General features: G+C 41.1%; 3 protein-coding genes and 1 non-coding gene across 5 annotated transcripts; 2 read left to right on the forward strand and 2 right to left on the reverse strand.

Annotated features, from left to right (window-relative positions):
• The first annotated feature begins 1502 nt into the window (after positions 1–1502).
• On the forward strand, positions 1503–3049 carry LOC103971271 (HMG1/2-like protein). The gene is made up of 8 exons (XM_009385265.3): positions 1503–1656; positions 1757–1814; positions 1930–2040; positions 2159–2216; positions 2369–2413; positions 2505–2585; positions 2684–2782; positions 2877–3049. The coding sequence occupies exons 2-8, from the start codon at positions 1765–1767 to the stop codon at positions 2895–2897; spliced, it is 465 nt and encodes a 154-aa protein (XP_009383540.2). The 5' UTR covers positions 1503–1656; positions 1757–1764; the 3' UTR covers positions 2898–3049.
• Positions 3050–3743: 694 nt separating this feature from the next.
• On the forward strand, positions 3744–3815 carry TRNAT-CGU (transfer RNA threonine (anticodon CGU)). Its single transcript has one exon. It is a non-coding gene; the product is annotated as a tRNA-Thr (tRNA).
• A 584-nt stretch (positions 3816–4399) lies between these two features.
• On the reverse strand, positions 4400–5148 carry LOC103971281 (probable E3 ubiquitin-protein ligase ATL45). The gene has a single exon (XM_009385279.3). It carries the CDS (start codon positions 5057–5059, stop codon positions 4535–4537), a length of 525 nt encoding a protein of 174 aa, XP_009383554.2. The 5' UTR covers positions 5060–5148; the 3' UTR covers positions 4400–4534.
• Positions 5149–8569: 3421 nt separating this feature from the next.
• On the reverse strand, positions 8570–19901 carry LOC103973739 (MLO-like protein 9). 2 transcript variants are annotated; one of them, XM_009388385.3, is made up of 15 exons: positions 19624–19901; positions 18932–18989; positions 18521–18759; positions 18122–18238; positions 17965–18025; positions 16727–16815; positions 16440–16514; positions 16235–16323; positions 15795–15844; positions 15655–15695; positions 15401–15574; positions 9692–9727; positions 9535–9602; positions 9277–9337; positions 8570–9080 (listed from the first exon to the last, which is right to left on the reverse strand). In XM_009388385.3, the coding sequence occupies exons 1-15, from the start codon at positions 19753–19755 to the stop codon at positions 8679–8681; spliced, it is 1692 nt and encodes a 563-aa protein (XP_009386660.2). In that variant the 5' UTR covers positions 19756–19901; the 3' UTR covers positions 8570–8678. The 2 variants fall into 2 exon arrangements, with proteins under 2 accessions (XP_009386660.2, XP_018675691.2); XM_018820146.2 differs by having other exon boundaries at positions 18521–18712; positions 19624–19703.
• Between the last annotated feature and the right edge of the window lie 291 nt (positions 19902–20192).

Below are 20192 nucleotides of genomic sequence, written 5' to 3' on the forward strand. Positions count from 1 at the left end.
TATTCCTTGCAGCAGCACAGAACTTGCTAATAGTACCAGACTTTTGGCATCGTTGGCAATGTCCTTTCGAATAGAAAAACTATAGCAATTTGACAAACACCACCACTTTATGTGTATTAAAATTAGGTTTCCGAAAAGAATAAGAGGACAAAAGTTATCACAAAAGTAAATAAAGTTTAGCGGAGGAAGAATATTCTCTTACAATTTTGTTTAGGCTACGCGACAAGAACCTAAAAGTTACCTTTTGAAAGAAATATCATGGAATATGAAAGTGCATGAGAGATGCTGTCATTGTTCTCAGTATACATGGTTATGATGATATGATCCTTTTTTTTTATTTGATTATATGATGTAACTGATTGCTCTTTTCCATGAATTATAAGAAAGAGTTGGGTCGATAAGCATCGATTGTACAACGATAATCTTAAGGTCTCAACTATTTGAGACGAATTGAATATTTTATCGTCATCGAGAATCAAATCGTATGACACTTAAATCCAAATTTATTAATTGTTTATCTTAGATAAATTATCGCTAAGAAGACAACCGAAATAATGGATTGAAGAAGAAGAAGAAAATAATCGAAAATAATAATAATAATAATAATAATTTTTATTTTTATTTTTATTAAAAAATATCTCAAATATAATCTATTATTATTATTCTTATTATTATGGTGGCATCCGTAGGCAATGTGATGATCTTAAAGAATCTTTGATTTAATATATATGCGATATGCTGCGTCAACGGAACAACTTCACGCGAGTCTCCACCATCCACCTCTCGGTTGGTGGTCCCCGCCAGCCGACGATGGGTCGCCCTGAACAACGCCAATTAAAGTCGGGGGATGAAGAGCTTTACTTTCTTACGTGTTTCCCTGGAGCTCGTCTCCGTCACCTGCCTTCCGTTCGGGCTTTTTCACTGGGACCCACAACGATATAGCTAGTTATAAAACGGGTAAGGTACTGTGTATTCTATGCATAGTACAAAAGCACCTTTGGTATGCCGATATCTATCTCTTCTGACTCAGCAATTTCCTTGCACGTGATCAATAATCCTGTGGTCGAAGATGCCCATCTCTCTGTACTAACCGCGTTGATGCGAATCCAACGGTAGGTTCTCTCAGGCGCGTCGGCTGGCCCCCACCAACTCATCCTTCTCAACGCTATTGGTGCGGCTAACAACGGGCACGAAAGCACCCACAGAAAACGAAAAAAAGTAGAAAGACAGCAAACAGAAGAACACACGTGAGCTCGACCAATTTTTAGGCTTTAGCAATTTTTGGGGCCCATATTTTCAAATACTGGCCCCGCTGGTTGTTATCTGTGATTGGGTTGAGTTTGCGGTCCGGAATTCTGTGCGATGTACTCGATCCTCAGGAGAGAGCGAGGTAAAGCATCATGGGAGCCAATGGGAAGCGATCACTCGGATTGCTGACGTGTTGAATAACAAAAGCCGCGCTCCCAGCCTCCCTTCTGCCCTCGTTTCGACGACCATCTCGAGCCGTTGGATTCTAATTTCTCTTCTTCCACGGCTCTTCATACCCCCACCACTCTCCGCCCTTCTTATCCCTCCCCCCTCGCCTTCCTCTTCCTCCCATGACCTGACCGCTTCTCCTCCTTTGCGCTGCCCCCAGCGAAGAAGCCCAATTTCAAGGTAAAATTTTCCCCGTTTCGTTCTATTATTCTGCTTTTTGATCGATTTTTTGGGATTTTTTTGGGCGTTTTCCGCCGGATCTGAACTTTTTTTGCTGCAGATCTCGCCATGAAACGGGGAAAATCGAAGGTCGATGCCCCCAAGAAGGCCGACACCAAGTGAGGATCTGCTCTTATTTTTGGTTTGCTTGGTTGATCGATCGGTATTTTGATAGTTAGGGCTTGGGATCTGATGGTGGTTTATTTTCCCTTTTTTTGGGGGTAATTTTTCAAGGCTGTCGGTGAAGAAGGGACCGGAGAGGGCGAGTAAGAAGCCGAGGAAGACAAAGGCGGACAAGGATCCGAACAAGCCCAAGAGGCCTCCCAGCGCCTTCTTCGTCTTCATGTGAGATCTCTGCTCGGTTGCTTGCTCCTTCTTTCGTGTCCTTATGCTGATTCTAGATCTGTATTTTTTCTTTCCTTGATTTCTCGGCTTATGTAACTTCGCCTGTTTGGATTGACAGGGAAGAATTCAGGAAGTCATTCAAGGAAAAGAATCCAAATAACAAATCGGTCTCTGTGGTAAGATTTTTCATCCTCTCTACTGCGGATCCATCTGCTCTCAATTTTGTCTTTTTTTTTTGTAAAGGATAAAAATCGCAGTTTGTTTGATCGCTCAAAGTTGCATCTTTTTTTGTATAACAAAATAATTGCAGCTAGTTTGATCTAATTAGGTGGGTAAAGCCGGTGGAGACAAGTGGAAATCCTTGTCGGAAGCTGTAAGTATTTGCATCAATTTTCCTTTCCCTAATTGGTTCGATGATCCTGTTGAAAGTTTTGAACTAAACAAAGATACATGCTTGATTCCAGGAGAAGGCTCCTTATGTGGCCAAGGCAGCCAAGTTCAAGACAGAGTACACCAAGAAAATAGCTGCATACAATAAGAATCAGGTATTACTCTCGAACTGTTTCTTTGTTTCTCCATTGCTTTAAACATTTCAGATATCAGTTGTGTAAATTCGCTTCTTTTCTGTTGTCTGATCAAATAGTCTGGGGGAGGAAGTCACGCTGCTGCGGATGAAGATGAGTCCGACAAGTCCAAGTCTGAGGTGAACGATGACGACGAGGAAGAAGAGGGAAGCGAGGAGGTTTGTAGTGATCGGAAAATTAGTTTTTAGATTTCTTAGTTGCCATGGGAGAATTTGCTAATCCTTGTGGTTTTGGTACGGTTTTGAACAACAGGAAGAGGAAGACGATGAATGAGGAAAACTGGAAGCAAGTCTTGCTATGTTATCTTTGTCTTCTTTCCCCATCTTTGTTCTACCTTCTATGTGAATGACAAAGCCATGTCCTGACCTGGCTGTTCGTCACTAACGTGTACTTACTTTCGTCTAATTCAAGCTAATTTAGTGCCACTTGATCTTGTTCTTGCCCATGTTGAGGTTGTTCTCTGTGTTCCCTTATGAGATGCTTCATCTGCGATTCCCGAGCGGTGAATTCGATTGCACGAAATTGGTCGGTGATACTTTCTATTCGGTTTGTGTTTGATGAGCACTGCGTATGGGATTATTACCCAATGTGAGCTGTACAAGAATGATGCTATATGATTCCCACTGATAAGGTCGGCATAGAACAAGCAGGCCTTTTTGCTTGCTTGTTAATGTTGCGGCAAACACTTGTATTATTGCCCAAATAACGCCTCTAAGAAAAGCTTTTCCCCATAATTAGGGTTGCAAGCCTTAGAAGGCCTACCATTCAAAATATGCTAGTTTACATCCTTGTCTTAATTGTACTTGCCATCCGTCTTTATTATTGCCTGGCGAAAACTCCAGGCTTTTCCATGGTGAGTCAATCGGGGAGGGCAAATTTTTAGCAGTTTCTATTTTTAGAAGTAGAGAAGAAAGAAAGAGGATGAGCTTCCAAATTTCCTATAGAACCACTTCCATCAATATGAATTTATCTTCGAGTACCCAAATTATTTCAACTCATTATGCTCTCATGATGATGTTGAACCTGTCTTGTCATAATTGATCAACGGATGTGTCTTGCCGTATGTTTGCAATAAAATATAATTATATATTAATTTATTTTATAAATCTAATGTCAACTGCTTCCGTAGCATAGTGGTAGTGCGTTCGCTTCGTAAGCGAAAGGTCGCGAGTTCGATCCTCGCCGGGAGCTTTACTCGTCCGAGTTTGTTGAAAATTATAAGATTTACATTAACAAAAAAATATATTAATGATCTTTTTAAACATATTATTAATTATGAATCAGATTCTTTTATTTGAATTACATTTGTTTTATTATTGAATAATAAAAAAATAATCTCAATAGTTAAAGAATAAGTTGGTCTTAAAAGTGGTCGTATCAATGCTGATTTTGAAGGCGACGGACAAACCCTTCCTATTAGGTAAGTGAAATATAAGTGGAAAGATACGGCATCAATTTTATAAAAAAGAAATTTAGGTCAATATATGTGAATTTTATTACCATACGCATTGTCAAGGTGTATAAAACCAACTGTAATTTCAAATCCATATATATATATATATATATATATATATAGAGGAAAGGAGAAGAAAAATGGAGTGACACGCGCCATTCAAAGATACATGTGAAAGGACCACCAAAGAAGTCCTTGGCAAAGCAAGTTGCCACCTTTTCCCGAGAAAAGCAAAAGCCAGGAACGGTAGTTCATCGCCAAGCTCCAAGCGACTAAGATTCTTCTCCCATTGCAAGCTATCTGATTCCATTTTGATCTCATCTCATGTGCACCATTTTCTTCCTATTTGCAATTTGTAAGAGAAATATATACATACAGAAACATCAACAACGAATCGAATCTTCTTCCAACCTAAATTCTAAGAAACATTACAACAAACAGTGACTAGGGCTGTGTTCTACGCTAAGAACGTGCTTTCGGCGCCACCATAAGGCGCCTTGTGGGTGGCGCCGCAGCTCTGGCACCGAGACGGCGAAGCGGTGACCACCAGGATTCGGCGGCAGGAGGGGCAGGAGGAATGGGACCGGAGCCACGTGTCGATGCACCAGGTGTGGAACCCGTGGCCGCACTGCGGCAGGACGCGGACCACGTCGCCGTCGGCGAACTCGGCGAGGCAGATGGCGCAGTCGACCAGCTTAACGCCGCCGTTGGCAGCGTCGGGGGAGGCGGCGGTGTTGGATGAGGAGGAGTCGAAGGAGAGCGTCGGCAGGGCTTGGACGGCCTTCCTCTTCAGCCCCTTGTTGGGCGGGGCGGTGGCAGAGCGGCGGTGCCAGGCGCAGCGAGCGACGAGGGCGAGGCCGACGACGGAGATGAGGCCGCAGAGGAGGGCGGCGAGGATGACGACGATGTCGGAGTCGATGAGCAGGGAGCTCGGCGGCTCCGCGTGGTCGGAGGACTGGAGGAACCTCGCTGGAGAACGCATTGCCTCGACAGTCACAACTAAGAGAGTCGGATGGAGAGAGAGATGAAGGAAGCAAAGGGAGTAATAGTTTGGGGAGTTGGAAGTTTGGGTGTGGTAGATCTGCTTTTATAGGGGAGAGGCATTGTAGTTTTATTGTGTTGAGAGGCTAATTAGTACTTAATCATTAGGGTAAATTATCTTTAATTTTAATCATTAGCTCTGCTTTTACACCTTTTCTAAAAAAATCTCAAGTTTTCCGAAAACCTTACAAATAACTTATCAAAGCCTAAATAATAATTTTTCAAATAATTAAGATAAATATATTTTTATTTATATTTTTTAATCCAATTTAAGCTGAATTTATCATAATTTTAGAACAAAAACCACTTGAATATTATTATAAAAGGTTTTATGAGGTTTAATGATATAAAAAAAAAAGGACTTTTGAATGGGTTTACCCCATTCAAAAATAGTATGACCCCATTTAAAAACAGTTAAACTCAGGTCTTAAATTTTTTTTTTGTGATCTTAGAACCTCATAAAATCTTCTATAATAATATTTAGGTGAGGTTTTTTTTTCCCAAAGTTATGGTAAATTTACCTTAAGTTGGGTAAAATAAAAATGTATAATTTTACACTTTCACCTTAAATGACTAAATAAATAATATATAATGATTTAATAATAAAGTAATACATTTAAGCCTTTGTAAGTTATCTGCAAGGCTTTCTGTAAATTTGAGAATTTTTGGAAAAGGTGGGATGTGAGTTACATTGTTTCGAATAAAACTTTAAAAATAATATAATTTTATTAAAAATAATGCAACTGAGGTTTATTATTTAAAAAAATATTAATTTTTTTTCATGAACCAGTGAAAATATGTAATGAAACACAAATTGATTAATTTTTCTTTTTTTAGCTATTAAAATATCTGATTTCATTTAATTAAACTATTAGAATTTAAATTTTTTATTTATTATTTTGGTCTATTTAAGCTGAAGTTATAATGTTATGAATGTGTCATTAATTTTGCATTATTTTTTTTTATAATTTTAATACTAATTTAATATATTTATTTTAATTAATATCAATATATATTATATATATATTTTTGAAAATTGCCTTAATCATGATGACAACCAAATACGAAACGATGGCAGTGACATCTCGGTAATCATAGAATTATCGGACATTAACAATGCTGTCGTCGTTTAGGCAAGCAAGAAGTGTGCTGGAGAGGCTTGGATTGAATACCTACGTGCAGTCCAAAAGGTGGCAGGTAATCTAAGATCATAAAGTGGACGGTAAGGCAAATCGCCTAACCTCACGGATTAATGCGGCGCAGATCTCTCAAACAATTACAATTTTTATCGAACAATGGAATAGAAACCCGATGTCGACGCTGTCACGTCAATCATGTCATGTTCGATGACGTAGCGACTCTTCGTGTCAACATTTATTTGTCTTACTCATGATTTAGGTGAAAGATCTTTTCTAAAAGATATTATGAGATACTATTCATGTAAATATATTGCCATTTATGTGGTATCAACGTTTTAAGTTGCTTCTCCTTGTCGTGGACATCTATTAGCTTAATCGCTTTAGCTAAGATGGTGACACTCCAGATATCAATTTGCTTCATGCCAAAATGATAGATAAAACATCATTAATTAAGACACTGGAAATGGTATATATATGTATATTGGCTTAGGTGGCTTATCATACCTATCTATGATTTGGTGAAGTCCATTATCACCCTTGCGAGATATTTTCAATGAGCTTTTGGACGCGTTTCTTTTAAGGTACATGGATTTGAATGCTGTATATTCTGGGAGTGGCGATAGGTGTGGCCGCTATGAAATGGATACTTCGGATGAGGGAATTGGATTGGCGTGATAGGTAAGGTGCATAGATTCCTCCGAGTTTTCCATGTACCTAACTTGAACCAACTTCTGCGGAAATATCTTGTGAGCTGGTGACATGGAAAGTACGCCAGCCAAACACTACAAGCCCACGATATCGACGTTTGGACGGAGGAGGAGGAGTCGATTGGTCTTCACAGAAGTGGAGTAGCTCATGGGATCACCAAGGATGGCCGAGAAGCTGCCTTATCGCAAGCAACAGTTCAAACGAAGCACTGGGATTCATTGACTCTTTTAAGTCGAACGCATGCCCCAAACTTTGGATAAAAGGGGCCGGAAAAGAGATAGAGACAGAGGAGCAGCTCAAAGTCAGTGTTTGCGTTCACTTTGTGAATGAATGGGAACGAGGGAAGCGAAGGTGATAGCGGTAATGGTTTGTAGGCCCATATGGAGATAGCAGCCGCCTCCCCCGCTTTCCGATCTTTCACATGCCTTTTTTTGCTTTTGTTTCCTTGGCCACAATCGTCTGCAGATATTTTTGATACACGACTGTGGGCTCTATCGACGAAAGGTTTTCAAACATTGTTGCATAAAGGGAATCGTATTCTTCGTTGATTTTTGAGTTGGACTTGAAAAGGTCTAAAATTCCGATTCCATTACCGTCCAAATCTAATCGAACATTCAAATCATATGAAGAAGCCAAGAGATATGAGACATTCTCTTGATAGGATCTTCGTTACATCTTGCTTTTATCTGAATCGATAGTTTTTAATTTTTGTTAGATCTTTCGTTGTTATCTGAATGGGTAATTTTTTATTTTTATTTATTTTTCAGTTAAATATTTTCTATAATCGAGAACAGGAAAGCATTTGTTTTTACCTATAATTTTTTTTTAAAAAAAATACATGATCGATTTCGAGGTTGTACAAACGTATTGTGCCTAATTGCGTCTCGAAGAGACTGGACACTTGTATATGTAATTGTTAGTGAACCTTTACACCGTGGTTGAGGAGTCAACACGGTTCGGTTCTGTCCCGGATGTGCAAGATCGCTCCCGTGGATACTCGAGCAGTGGAAGTCGTCGTCTGGTTAGATCGAGCTCGAATCTTGCTTCCAGAATGCGGGGGCTCCCCCTTGATTAGTCACCTCCTTTCTTATCGTCTAGCTCCTGCACACAGGTTGAGGTCAGGAGGGGGATTTACGGACTCGACCCCTTCGAAAATTTAGTTAGAACTGAGTGAAAACTAGGAAAATCTCCCCTTGGCGCTGGCCCAACGATGGGTTTTTATACCCTGTGCTTGGGGCCAACCATACCTGACACATTTATGACCGCCGACCCTTTAAGCGACGAACTCACTTCTCGTGCGGACATTAGGCGTCCTTTGTGCCTCGACGTCGAACAGCAGTGTCGCACTTGATCGGGGCTGTCCTGATCCGATGGGATGACGTTGTACTCGATCAACGCCATCCCGATCTTTGCGGGACGACATCATACTCGGTCGGCGTCATCCCGATCTTTGCGAGATCGATATCGTACTTGAGGGACGTGGTGCTGACGTGGTCTATCATGTTGACTTTGATGCTCTTGGTTGGCACGGACGTCACTGTGAGCAGTTGTTAGAGGACATGTTACCAAATTGTGCTCTATCAGCGATGATCTAAAACGAGTCATACAGACATAATATGCCTAATTGCGTTTGAAAGAGATCGTACACTTGTACATTCGATCATCTAAAATGAGTTTCTCAGCAAACATAATACGCCTAATTGCAAAGCGACGTCATGGATTCGTAATCCTTACAAATGAGAAGTCTTCGGTGTCGTCTTCCGCCTCATGCAACCGTTGCTCGGTTGATCCTATCAGCAGGTGAGTGGGAGCTGCGCTGGAAGTGCTGCTGTCGGCTGGCGCTGATGGCGGCACTTCAGCATCGGCCTCGTCGGCATCTATATCTGAGAAATGCCGCCTCCGAGAGAAAGTTAGCGATATGCTCCCAGCAGAATTGAACTGATGAATTGGGTCCAGAGTTGAAGGATTTGAGCCTCCCGTCGGACTGGCAGACAGCGACCTGTATGGAGTACCTGTCGAACTGCTCGTGCTCTTTTTCTTCACGGCCTGCCGCCACTTCTTGATAGCTTTGGATGTCTGCCCATCGAAGACCGACTTCTTCATATGCGACCCCATCTGACACGAAAATTATGAAAACAGAACATAAATCTATAATGTCATTAAGAAAATATCACTGTTGTATGAGTATGTTTTTTCTTGAGATTCATATATCATTTTACAGACGCAAGTAGGAAGCTACACTTTATTGCCATCTCTGCTTCATTCACATATTATCTGAAACAAAGGGAAAAGAATAAGCAGAGTGCCTTACTTGAGACACAAGAGCATACAAAGGAAGTGTAATGTAGCTACACAGAAATAGGACTCCGATTCTGCACAAACAACAAGAGATTTATAAGTTGATATTATCCGCAAAACAACCAAACCATCACAGAATTGTCACACTGTGGATAGGCTTTAGCATTGTTGTCATTTGAATATAGAATATCATGATAATCATCAAGTTATAGCGACATGGTCGTACCAGATTTGTCGCAATCTAAGAAAAGGAAGAAGAGAAATAACATACCCAAGGCATACTCTGGCAATAACGAGCTTTAAATTGTCATGGAAGCAAGAATTCAGGCCAAACTCGTACTGTCCAAGGACACATTGCTAGTCATGTCTGAAGAAATATGCTATATAATAATAAAGACAAAGAACTACAAAGGAGAGAAAAGGCTTACCCATATCCAGAGAAAATACATTATTTGGAAAGCATTCTGTGAAGATAGTAAGCAACACTTCAGACTCTAGTCTAGTAAAAAGGTGACAGAAATAAAATGCATAAAGCTAATAGTACAAGAAGGCCAGCTAGCATGAGAAGCTTTTAACTAGAATTAGTTTCATGAGGATTCGCAAAACAAGAAGAGTAAAATTCAAACTTAACAAGAATGTAGGGTTTTAACATGCATACCATCTTACAAGAACAAGAGGTAAACAACAAAACATGCATGTCTCAGATATGCAGAATGGCCTAGCGTCTTACAGAATCAGATGCACATCAATCTCATATGATCAAGTTCATCACATTGTTCTTTAGTCAGAGTTCAAGCTAAGTATGAGTCTGTGCAGATTCAAGAAAAGGATTGATAAATTCTGTATGGACACCTCCAATAATGAAATCCTACATAATTATGTGAAACTTGCACATATTATCGGTAGCATCCTAAAGAGGCATAAAATTGGAATTTTCCAACAGTGAAGTAAATATTACCATTTTAATCTTCCTCATCAACCTCGTAGATTGACACCATACCTTGTAGATCAACCTTTTCTGTCAACTTTTACTTTCTTGTTGTACATGACCACAACCCAGTCTATAATTCTAAACTCTGATGTTTCAATTAGGCTTTGCTGACAGGTTACAGCACTCGAATATCGAAATAAGCAATCCACCTTATGAGTTGGACTATACATGAGCACAGTTCAGTTCATGATGCTTCTTAATATAATTGGTCTACCTTAAGACCAAAATCTCTGAAATTAATCAAACTGGTCTTTTCAAGTTCTATTAATTTGTGACCAATTTATGACAACCTCAATGTTACTGTAGCAGACGAGAAAAATTAAACCCTGGTTTGCAAACCAATTTGGTTCTATACCAGACAGGCACCGAATGAGATGCCTGATTTATATGGTTTGGTAATTTATAATTAATGAAATGGTCAAATTAGACAATGACCACCATGCTGTCACGGACAAACTTCTAAACAGGATGTTGGATGTAATGCTTATGTATGTCCATGTCTTTTGGTATGTTCATGCTTTGCACAACATGTAGAGAGACGACCGAAGGCTTAATAGTCCCATTTTAGTTAGGTTTGGTGGCCGCTTTAGGCTTATAAATAAAGATTATGTCACGTGGACACTTGTGAGAGATTTTCGGTTTATAGTGGACCATTTTGACCCTTTATTGTGCAACTGTTTAGAGCTTGTAAAGTCTGTTTGTAAATTGCATTGTCTATGAAGTGTTTTCGAAAATGTTTGCTTGTGGATCCCGAGTGAGACGTTTTCTCTAACCCATTTTCTCTTTTATGGGTTCTAAGGGACCATGGGAGGCTTCGGGGAAGTTAACCTTTGCGGACGGACACGCAAGGGTGCCGCACGACTTAGGCAAAACCAGCTAAGTCCGTGACAGATGGTATCAAAGCCGGATAAGCACTCATAGAAACACTTGGCATGCAAATGTGGGGGACCTAGCGGGGCTGCGTTGAGGGCAGTCAGCACACGTATGACCGTTTAAGAGAAAACGAGCATGGAGATGGAGGGAAAATGAGTCACTCGGAGGAGCAGACATCTGAGATTGGCATTCAGAGGAATAGCCAACCCTTCGCGTAAGAGGCACCACGAGAACAAGCAAGCTTGGAAGAATGCGGAGCGCACAAAGATTAGAATGGCTGAGTTTGAGATACAGCTCAACGTTGACAACTATACTTAATGGTGCTCAAGACAAGCGAGGCGCTTGATAAAGGATGAGACCATGCAAGGTGTAATGAGTTGCTCATCGACCGAAAGAGTTATGCAAAGCTCACAGAGGTGAGGGGAATTGCTAACTCGAAGAATTCGATACTCATGCATGGGCTTGTATGCGGACGATGGAATGTTCGCGGCCATCTCAAGGTGACCGAAACTCGGCGCCATAGAGCATTGAAACTCTCTCTTCAGCATGTGAAGGATACGTCCGTAGGAGGCAGAATAATGCGTAGTTTGTTCATCAAATCAGAGGAGTCCAAGGGGATGCTAGTCTCCGAAACGAAGAGAGATGTTGCTCCAACGGGATAGATTCTAGGAGGGATAAGTCCCGGCTCTCTAGAGGGAGAATCATGTGTAACAGACCGCACATGTTGAGGAGGAGTACCTCAACAAATAATAACTCCACGAAGCTCAATGGACCGAGCAAGCGACGAGGAGTCGTCGCATGATCTCGCTTGAGAGAATGTGTTAGTGGATGCATTACGAGATCAAGTGGGGGAGCAACTTAAAACAACACAAATGAAGGCATACTTGGAGTTGATATGGAGATCGGACTCAAGGGAGGGCTGACTCGTGGAATGGTGAGCGCGAGGGCCACCATAAACTCAATGCAAAAATGAGGAGCGGAGCAACTTGGGTATAACTTGGCGAAGTACCCAAGCCACATGAAGGGAGCCAACATAGAAGATGGAACATGGAGCGGAGGCACGGTGCTTTCCATGGACAGAGGTTAAGGATATGAACTCTTGCAGAGGCAAGAGCAGGATCATGTTATTCTATGGGTCCTTCATTATGACGGAGCAGACTCATCTTGCATGGTGCCAAAGACGAAAGGAGCTTTTGGGCACATGCACCTTATCTCGGAGAAGCATTTGATGGAGGAACTAAGGCGACTCAACTTGCGGAGGCGAAGTTGGGTTCAGAAGGCCTTGAGACGGGGCAAGAGGACGCGGAGGCAGGTACTCTTGAAGAATATGCCACAGTGTTGCCATTCAAGTTGCCATGAAGGAAGCGGTGCACAGCGAAGATTGTGCTGGTAGGAGCAGAGGCCCAGGATCCATATAATGATGCACCACTTTCAGCGAAGTCAATGGACTTCGGGAGCTACTAGGCGATGGACTGTCCTAGAGCGGTGCTTCATCTAGGTCTGACCCAAGAGCGGGTGGATGAAGGTCGATTGCCAAAGGAGCGAACAAAATCGAAGGTGAAAGAGACCCTGCGATGTATTGGCAGAGGCCACACATGGAGGGATCATAATTCGAGTCCATCCCACAAGGATCAGAATGCAATAGAGATATCACCAGAAGGCGACATGGTGTAGTGGATCGTGATAGAACAATTTGTGACAATGTGATACACACGACTAGTCCTGTGAGGGACTAGATCATACGAAGGTATGATCGGGAGCTACTATAAGCTCCACTTCGGTGAACAACACGACGACAAGAAGGGCTATGGATTCAAGGAGTGAAGGCCATGGTACCGCAGAGGCGGGTCTTCCGTGCGTGCATCGAATTTTGCATCGGATGAAAGCCTTGATCATCAGCATATGGGGGCTATGTTCCACCAAGGGAAAAGTTCGAATGCAAGTACCAATGAGTCCCATGGGAGGGATTTGATCATGCAGAGGTATTATCGAAGCAACTGGAGAGTTGGACTGCTCCAGAGCCCATAATTGCTTAAGGGAGCCCGACAAGTCAGAGGACAAGGTCGAGTAAGCGGATGTTGCTACCAAGGAAGCTAAGGAGAACAGAATCGGTGCAAACCCTATAATGTGATGGTAGAGGCCATGCATGGGAGTTGAAGCAGGAGGTCGAAAGGGGCAAAGAAGCGACGACGAATCCAGAGGGGCTTAGCTACCCAAAATCAAGCATCAGTTAGAATGAAGGTGGACTTAGAGGAGTGCCACAGAGACATATCTACTGATCGTGAAGAAAATAAATGCAGATGCGAGGTAACGAATAGTAGGGCCATGGGCATAGCAGCGCCATGGTACCGCAGAGGTGAGACTTCCGTGAAAGTCATTGATCCCTTGCTCTCATAGAGGGAGAGCGCTTGGTCGTGAAAGAGGCCGAGGAGGTGGAGCATGCAAAGACAAACTCTAAGTAGCGAGACAAGGCTAAAGGGCAGAGGCCAAGGAACTTCGTAAGACCGGTGTCGACGAGCTTCTCATCAAGATAGCTGAAAGTGAAGGACTTTGGGTCATGCAAGAGTGCACGACCAAGGAACGAAGCAGGCAATACACGATGCTGTACCTTTGCTACTTAGTGGAGTAGGCAGCCAGGTTGATAGAGAAGACGGTACAATCCCAAAGGCGACCAAATCTATTAAAGAGTTACTCCAAGTTGGGGTGAAAACTTCTTGCATTCCAGAAGTTCGATAGCATTGAGAAGGTGAATCACAATAGCTAACTCAACGCAAGGAGTACAAACACTTCAAGTGCTACAGAAGTGTGAGCAAAGAGCAGGCGAAGGCCAGTAACCAGCTCGATGCATAGAGTACAACCTCGAGGAGGCGGGCGAAGTCAAGTAACCTTTGCCTTCTCAACTCTTAAGAGAATGGGTGAAACCGAGTACTCCAATTCTCTTATCTATCCAACAGAGGAGCTCTGCATAGGTTCAAAGACCCTTCGAAGATAATAAAAGACAATAGTTGTCAAATCCTCACCAACGGTGATCAGTGCTACTAAGAGTAGATTGTCCGCTTCATTTCCCAACGAAATACCAATCGAAAGCGGAAGTGATGTGAATCTACTTAGAAGTGACAACTAAGAGAAAGAAGAGTCAATGGGCAAATTTTATAGAGGAAGGACCCAAAACTTCAGAAGTTTGTGAGGCGATGCTCGTTAAAGCTTCAACATGCATCCACCCAGTTCAAGCAGTATGAGGCATTTAAGAGACTAGTGCATAGTAAGAATGGTTTTTTTCTTTATCTGGAGGATCCACAGGAACCAACAGAGATCAACACAACTCAACCAACCCCACACTAGAGTCAAAGTCATTGACGAGTTGAAGTAGCATGGTGGATCAAAAGGTTCGACTATTTAAAAACAACAGCGGAGAGCAGCTGGGAGCTAAGAGGCCTATTGCAGTTGGAGCAGAAGATTGAAGACTCAGCAAAGACGAGGAGTTGCAGTGTCGGTAAAGGCTTCGACGAGGACGTCGAAGGAATAAGTGGGGGAGAATATCATGGACAAACTTCTAAATAAGATGTTGGATGTAATGCTTATGTATATCCGTATCTCTTGATATGTTCATGCTTTGCACAGCATGTAGAGGGACGATCGAAGGCTTAATAGTTCCATTTTAGTTGGGTTTAGTGGCCGTTTTAGGCTTGTAAATAAATTTTGTGTCATGTGAACACTTGTGAGAGATATTCGATCTGTAGTGGACAATTTTGACCCTTTGTTGTGCAACTGTTCAGAGCTTGTAAAGTTTGTTTGTAATTTGCATTGTCTATGAAGTGTTTTCAGAAATGTTTGCTTGTGGATCCCGAGTGAGGCGTTTTCTCTAACCCATTTTCTCTTTTGTGGGTCCTAAGGGACTATGAGAGGCTTCTGGGAGGCTGACCTGCGGACGGACACGCAAGGGTGCCGCACGATTTAGGCAAAACCAGCTAAGCCTGTAACAATACTATAAAGTTATAATAATTGCATCTCACCAAGAACTTCATTTGTTCTTTGCCAACCACTTGGATATTAGAAGACCTCATGGCTTTTGAGTGCTAATTAGACTGTCGCTCATGGCTTTTGAGCTACATTGTGAACATATGTGGCATATGCACAAAATATTAGACTACATCCTTTGCAGTTATTCAGATTATCACAAGTGCACTCTCATTTATATTTTCTAAGATAATCCAATTGGAACAGTAACTTTCTTTTAAGGAATAGTTAACACAGAGGAGAAAAGGAATTTTACCTGAAATAATGTAAAATGAATGAGAAGCAAGACAAACTGAGGACGGCCAAACCAAAAGTGATCATTACGTAGCTGCACCAGAGGAATTCCTTGGATCACGGAATGCTTCTCTTTGATCTCAATAGCCATCTGTGTGATGATTGCTTGCAACTTCGTTCCAACAGCCAAGATCACCTGCAAAAATAATCATCTGATATTTGTATTAACAGAACAAGATGGACATACACTGGTCAGAAGATGTATAAAATGCTTACAATAAGGGGAATGATGGATATCCAGAATAATGTCTGCCACCCTGAAAATAAAGTTGATTATTAAGCCAAATCAATATTATACATAGACATCTGAAAACAATAAACTACCAGTATTCTGTGTAAAATTATGAGTCACCCACCCTTAACATTGAGCAGCAAGAAGAGAACTGCAGAAGCCCATAAAACAGGACTGTCCAGCCATAACAAAGAGCATGTTAAAATTGGCAGGGAAGAACCACCCAGGATTATCAGTGGAATACTGCATGTACAGTTTTAATACAGAACAAGGCATGATGGTAAAAGCTATAAGTTTGAACAAATCTTATGGCTGCTTTCTTTATCTTGTGAAGTACCATTCCCATAATTTCAGGTTTTAATGCAATTTTAAATTCACATGTCTAATTTAGTTGTTAGATAGTTTCTTTCAACATTCGTAGCAGAAAAATAGAAAAGAATTAATATAAGAATGCAAGCATAACTACTCTCCATATTCAAAGCACTAAATCAGGGTGTATTAGTTAAAATGAAACTGATAATAATCACACAGCTTCATGAGAACTACAAATATATTTTCCTGTACCTGATTCCTACAACAACCTTGAAATCATCCTCCAATGACCTTTTAATATATTTTTGGAAGTTAAACTTACTACCAGGAGATAGATGAACCTGTAAAAATGTTAGTTACCAACAAAGTAAGCACTAAATAATATTTTTGTTCTGAAACAAACATAATAAGAACTAATATAAAGGTATTCTGCATATTTCTACTGGAAAAAACTCACAGTAATGAAGCCATGTCGCATGGCCCAGTAATCAGTTCTCCTAACAGATCGAAAAAATTGACTGAAAAAACTAACCTGCATAAATTGGACATCAAGTGACAAACATAACTAGGCGTAAAATTGTGAACAGTATAAATGTAGAGGATGTGGTTTTCAATCAAAAGAAAGTCAAAAGAAATCTTCTGCGTTAATTCATTGCATATTAGTAAGCCAGGTCCATAGATAAGCACAAATAGTTATTATGAACAACAAGAATTTCAATACTATGTAAAGCAAGACATTCTTACGATGTAAAGGGAAATTGGTATTCTGTTCCAAAAACTTGTATGTCGTCTCACAAAAGATGTCTCACGTGAAAATCTGAATCTTGAAGGATCTGCATCAGTTGAATGCAGTAAAAATAACCTGATTAAATTCTCATTAACTGTTCGAGAAAAAGAAGCATCAACAGAGATAGAATATCAAAATCTTAATTCCTCCTACTCACGTAACATGAGTTGTGGGATAGCAATAGCAAGCATGCCTCTGCTCAAGAATGTTTCAAGCAAAGTGCAACAGAAGTGACCTTTGAAAAACATGGTAGTGTTCATTCACAGAGCAAAGAGTGAATACTTTCCCGCATGAGTTGAGTACGAGCTAATGTAGCTTGCTCCTTTAAAATGGAAAGAAAGGGCTTGTGCATTCGAGTGGAGCAATAAAAGAATATCTTGAATGCTGTAAATGGAAAACACAGATTCATCCAGGGAAATGATGGCTGATTTACTTTGCTAGGAAAATGTAGAAGCAATATCAGAAATGTCCTAACAAAGTACATCAACACTGTGAGTGATACTTTGTACCAGTCAAGTGGCTTATGCAATTACCATAGGAGGACTACTAGAAGATAAGGACTTTTGTCATATTTCGGCTGATAGTATGTGGAAAGGAATTCATGGCTGATGGGATAAGAAGGATAAAACCTAAGATAGATATAGATGGGTTTAGAAAAGGGAACCACTTTAAAATTCACCATTCATCAAGGTCATCATCAACAAAGGTAAAGTTCAACCCCTCTCATGGAGGATCTCTCAGTTGTCACTTATCACTGTGTATGGTACATTCACACTAAAAAAGTGGTTACCTCCTACAGATCAAAAGACAAAAAAATATGCTTTACTGGGAGATCCATACAGATCAATCAAATCAACCTTATTTCAATTTCAATTCATTTCAGATCAAAAGACAGGCTGTTGGTCAGACAGGGTTGCTCATTTGGCTAGCATTAACAGAAAAATTCAGATTAGGCCAGTTCTAGCTGAGCTAGTAAGAATTTTTCAGAGTGATGAAAATACTATATCATAAGAAGTCTGGGAACAGAATAAGAAGACAACAAGAAAATAATTCCTCGTTTGTTGTCACACTAGTGACTAGGTACTGCAATTGTACTTAGAGACATAGAGAGGCTTCAGAAGACTTCAGGTGATTAGATGGCAACACAATTTCCATCTCAAAAATGTCAAATAGCACGGACTACGAATGTAATTACCGTAGGAAAATTCATAATGTAGAGATGAGGTTTCCTTTTCCCATTCCTTCCACCTTCGGATCTGCATGAAAGAGATTCATAGTATTTTTCTTCAAGATTTGGGCACCTATTGAAATTTATCCAAGATAAAAAGAGTATGATGTTTCCTTATGCTTACCTTTGCCCTTCCCAGAGCCATTATTAGAGCACTATATGTTACATGGAAGACTGCCAAGAAAAAAATGAACACGTGCAACTGATGCAGACCATTTAGCGAGATAAGTGATACCTTGCCCTGATAAGAAATTATAGGTAGTGGCAAGAGTGTTATGCTAAATAACCATGTTGGACAGACAGCAAAAGCAAGACTCAACTCACAGAAGAATTATAAACATAACAAGTTCAACAAGAGAGAAACTAACAATTCAGGAGGACATGAATGCTTAACTCAACATATTTAGTGCATCTATCTAGGAAAGATACATTGTGCACTGTTTAAGATAAGCCAAGTAATATCCTTAATCTCCAAATATCACAATATGCACAAGTCGAGTTTAGAGAAGAGTTACAGACTTACTTCAGAGCATCCAGATACTGGTGAATCCTCCGTTAAAATCCTATGTTTCAAACTCATTTCTCTGTATGCACCCAATAAAAGCCTTCGGTGATGATCTTCATCCTCTTCTGTTTCCACTTCCTCCTGCTTGAGCCGGCATGGCAACATGGTATCTGCAGCTTTCTCGGGTATGCAGATCTTGATAATGTAGTTCTGTCCAAATGTCAGCAGTAAGGAAATGAAACCAAGAATCATCAACTCTGCACAAATCACGAAAATCATAGAGATGGATAACTTCAACCACAAATATAGAGAGGGAAGTATATAAATGGGAATCAGAGAAAAGAAGGATCAAGTACAAGAGTGATGCTTCTCAAAAACAAATCAATTGGGCATTTAAGTTTCATATAGTCGAAAAAAGATTATTCCTACCAGCTTTCACCTTCTCTAGAGCTTCAAACAGAGCCTTCTTGCGCCTCGCAGTGAACCACTGTCAATCAAGACCATGTCAAAAACAAATAATTTCCCAAACTTCACGGCCTCAGAAGCAGACAACATCATCCTTACTCTCCAGGATCAACGTAAAAAAGGCGGACCTACCGAACACAGGTCAGGCACAAAATGTGGAGAACTACTAACAAGAATTCTCGACGCAGTGAGCAAGCCAAGGTGCTAAAAGAACAGAACAAGGAACAAAAAAGGAGGAAGCTGAAATTAAAGATGCAGCATGATTACTCTACTCCCAAAACAACTACTCGGGAAATGCGTATTCATCCACGCGCTTTGTGAACAAAACCCGAGAAAAGAGAAATAACAGTACACTTCGCGTTAAATGGAAATCAAGTTTACGTTATGAAAAGAAACAAAGATTTGATGAAACCAAACAAGAGGGAGAAGAAAAACCAACAAGAGAACATCAAAAAGGAAGAAAAAAGGAAATTTATCTCTTCAAGAACATCAAAAGGGAGAAAAATCGAACCTTTTCTTATGAAGAAATATACAAATCAAAACATATTTCCTTCACTAACGTATCTAAAAGGCGAAAAAGTAAGGGAAAAAAAAATTCAAAGAAAGCAAGAGGCGTTTTACAGAGAAGAGGGTGAACAGCCACGCTAATGGGTCACCTCGCCTAGGCGATGCAGGCCCTTCTCCAGCACAATGGAGATGACAATGATAACAGCACAGACCGAAGCCACCGCCCACGTCGGCGTCTGGTCGAGCGCTCTCGCATTCCCACCACTACTTGCCGCCATCATCGCCACTAGTTTACCCACAAGAGGTGAATCCAGACCTAATCTTTACCGGAACAGGGAACGGAGCAGAGTCGGGAAGTGGAGGAAGGACCAAATGCGGCAGCGGGGGGTCACGATGAAGACCATTTCGGACCGGAGGGGTTTTTTGTAAGGAAACGTTCTTAATGGCTTAAAATTAATAGACCCCAGTGATGCCATTTCCTACCCGTCCCTAACCTCGCCCTTTCCTATCTGGTTTTTAATTGGGTAAAACCGTGGGACCCGATATAGCCCGACCTGTGAGGGGGCGCCAGTGGTATCTGATGACAAAGAAACGCCGAGACGTCGGTGACATGTCATCGATAGCTTTGACGAGTTCGAGAATGATACCCGAGTTGCTTTATCGGAGCGCGTGACGAGTACGTAATGGACCCCAGTCTTTTTTGGGACCGACCTCCCAA

This window comes from Musa acuminata, chromosome BXJ1-2 (assembly GCF_036884655.1).
Source record: "Musa acuminata AAA Group cultivar baxijiao chromosome BXJ1-2, Cavendish_Baxijiao_AAA, whole genome shotgun sequence".
NCBI lineage: Eukaryota > Viridiplantae > Streptophyta > Magnoliopsida > Zingiberales > Musaceae > Musa > Musa acuminata.

Coding starts and splice junctions, on each gene's coding strand:
- LOC103973739 (XM_009388385.3), bottom strand. CDS start 19,755: ATGATGGCGGCAAGTAGTGGTGGGAATGCGAGAGCGCTCGACCAGACG. Junction 16,816..17,964: donor ACATTATGAATTTTCCTACG/GTAATTACATTC, acceptor CAACTGATGCAG/ATCCTTCAAGATTCAGATTT. Junction 16,515..16,726: donor TACCAATTTCCCTTTACATC/GTAAGAATGTCT, acceptor CAATTTATGCAG/GTTAGTTTTTTCAGTCAATT.
- LOC103971271 (XM_009385265.3), top strand. CDS start 1,765: ATGAAACGGGGAAAATCGAAGGTCGATGCCCCCAAGAAGGCCGACACC. Junction 2,414..2,504: donor GGAAATCCTTGTCGGAAGCT/GTAAGTATTTGC, acceptor GCTTGATTCCAG/GAGAAGGCTCCTTATGTGGC. Junction 2,783..2,876: donor AAGAAGAGGGAAGCGAGGAG/GTTTGTAGTGAT, acceptor TTTGAACAACAG/GAAGAGGAAGACGATGAATG.
- LOC103971281 (XM_009385279.3), bottom strand. CDS start 5,059: ATGCGTTCTCCAGCGAGGTTCCTCCAGTCCTCCGACCACGCGGAGCCG.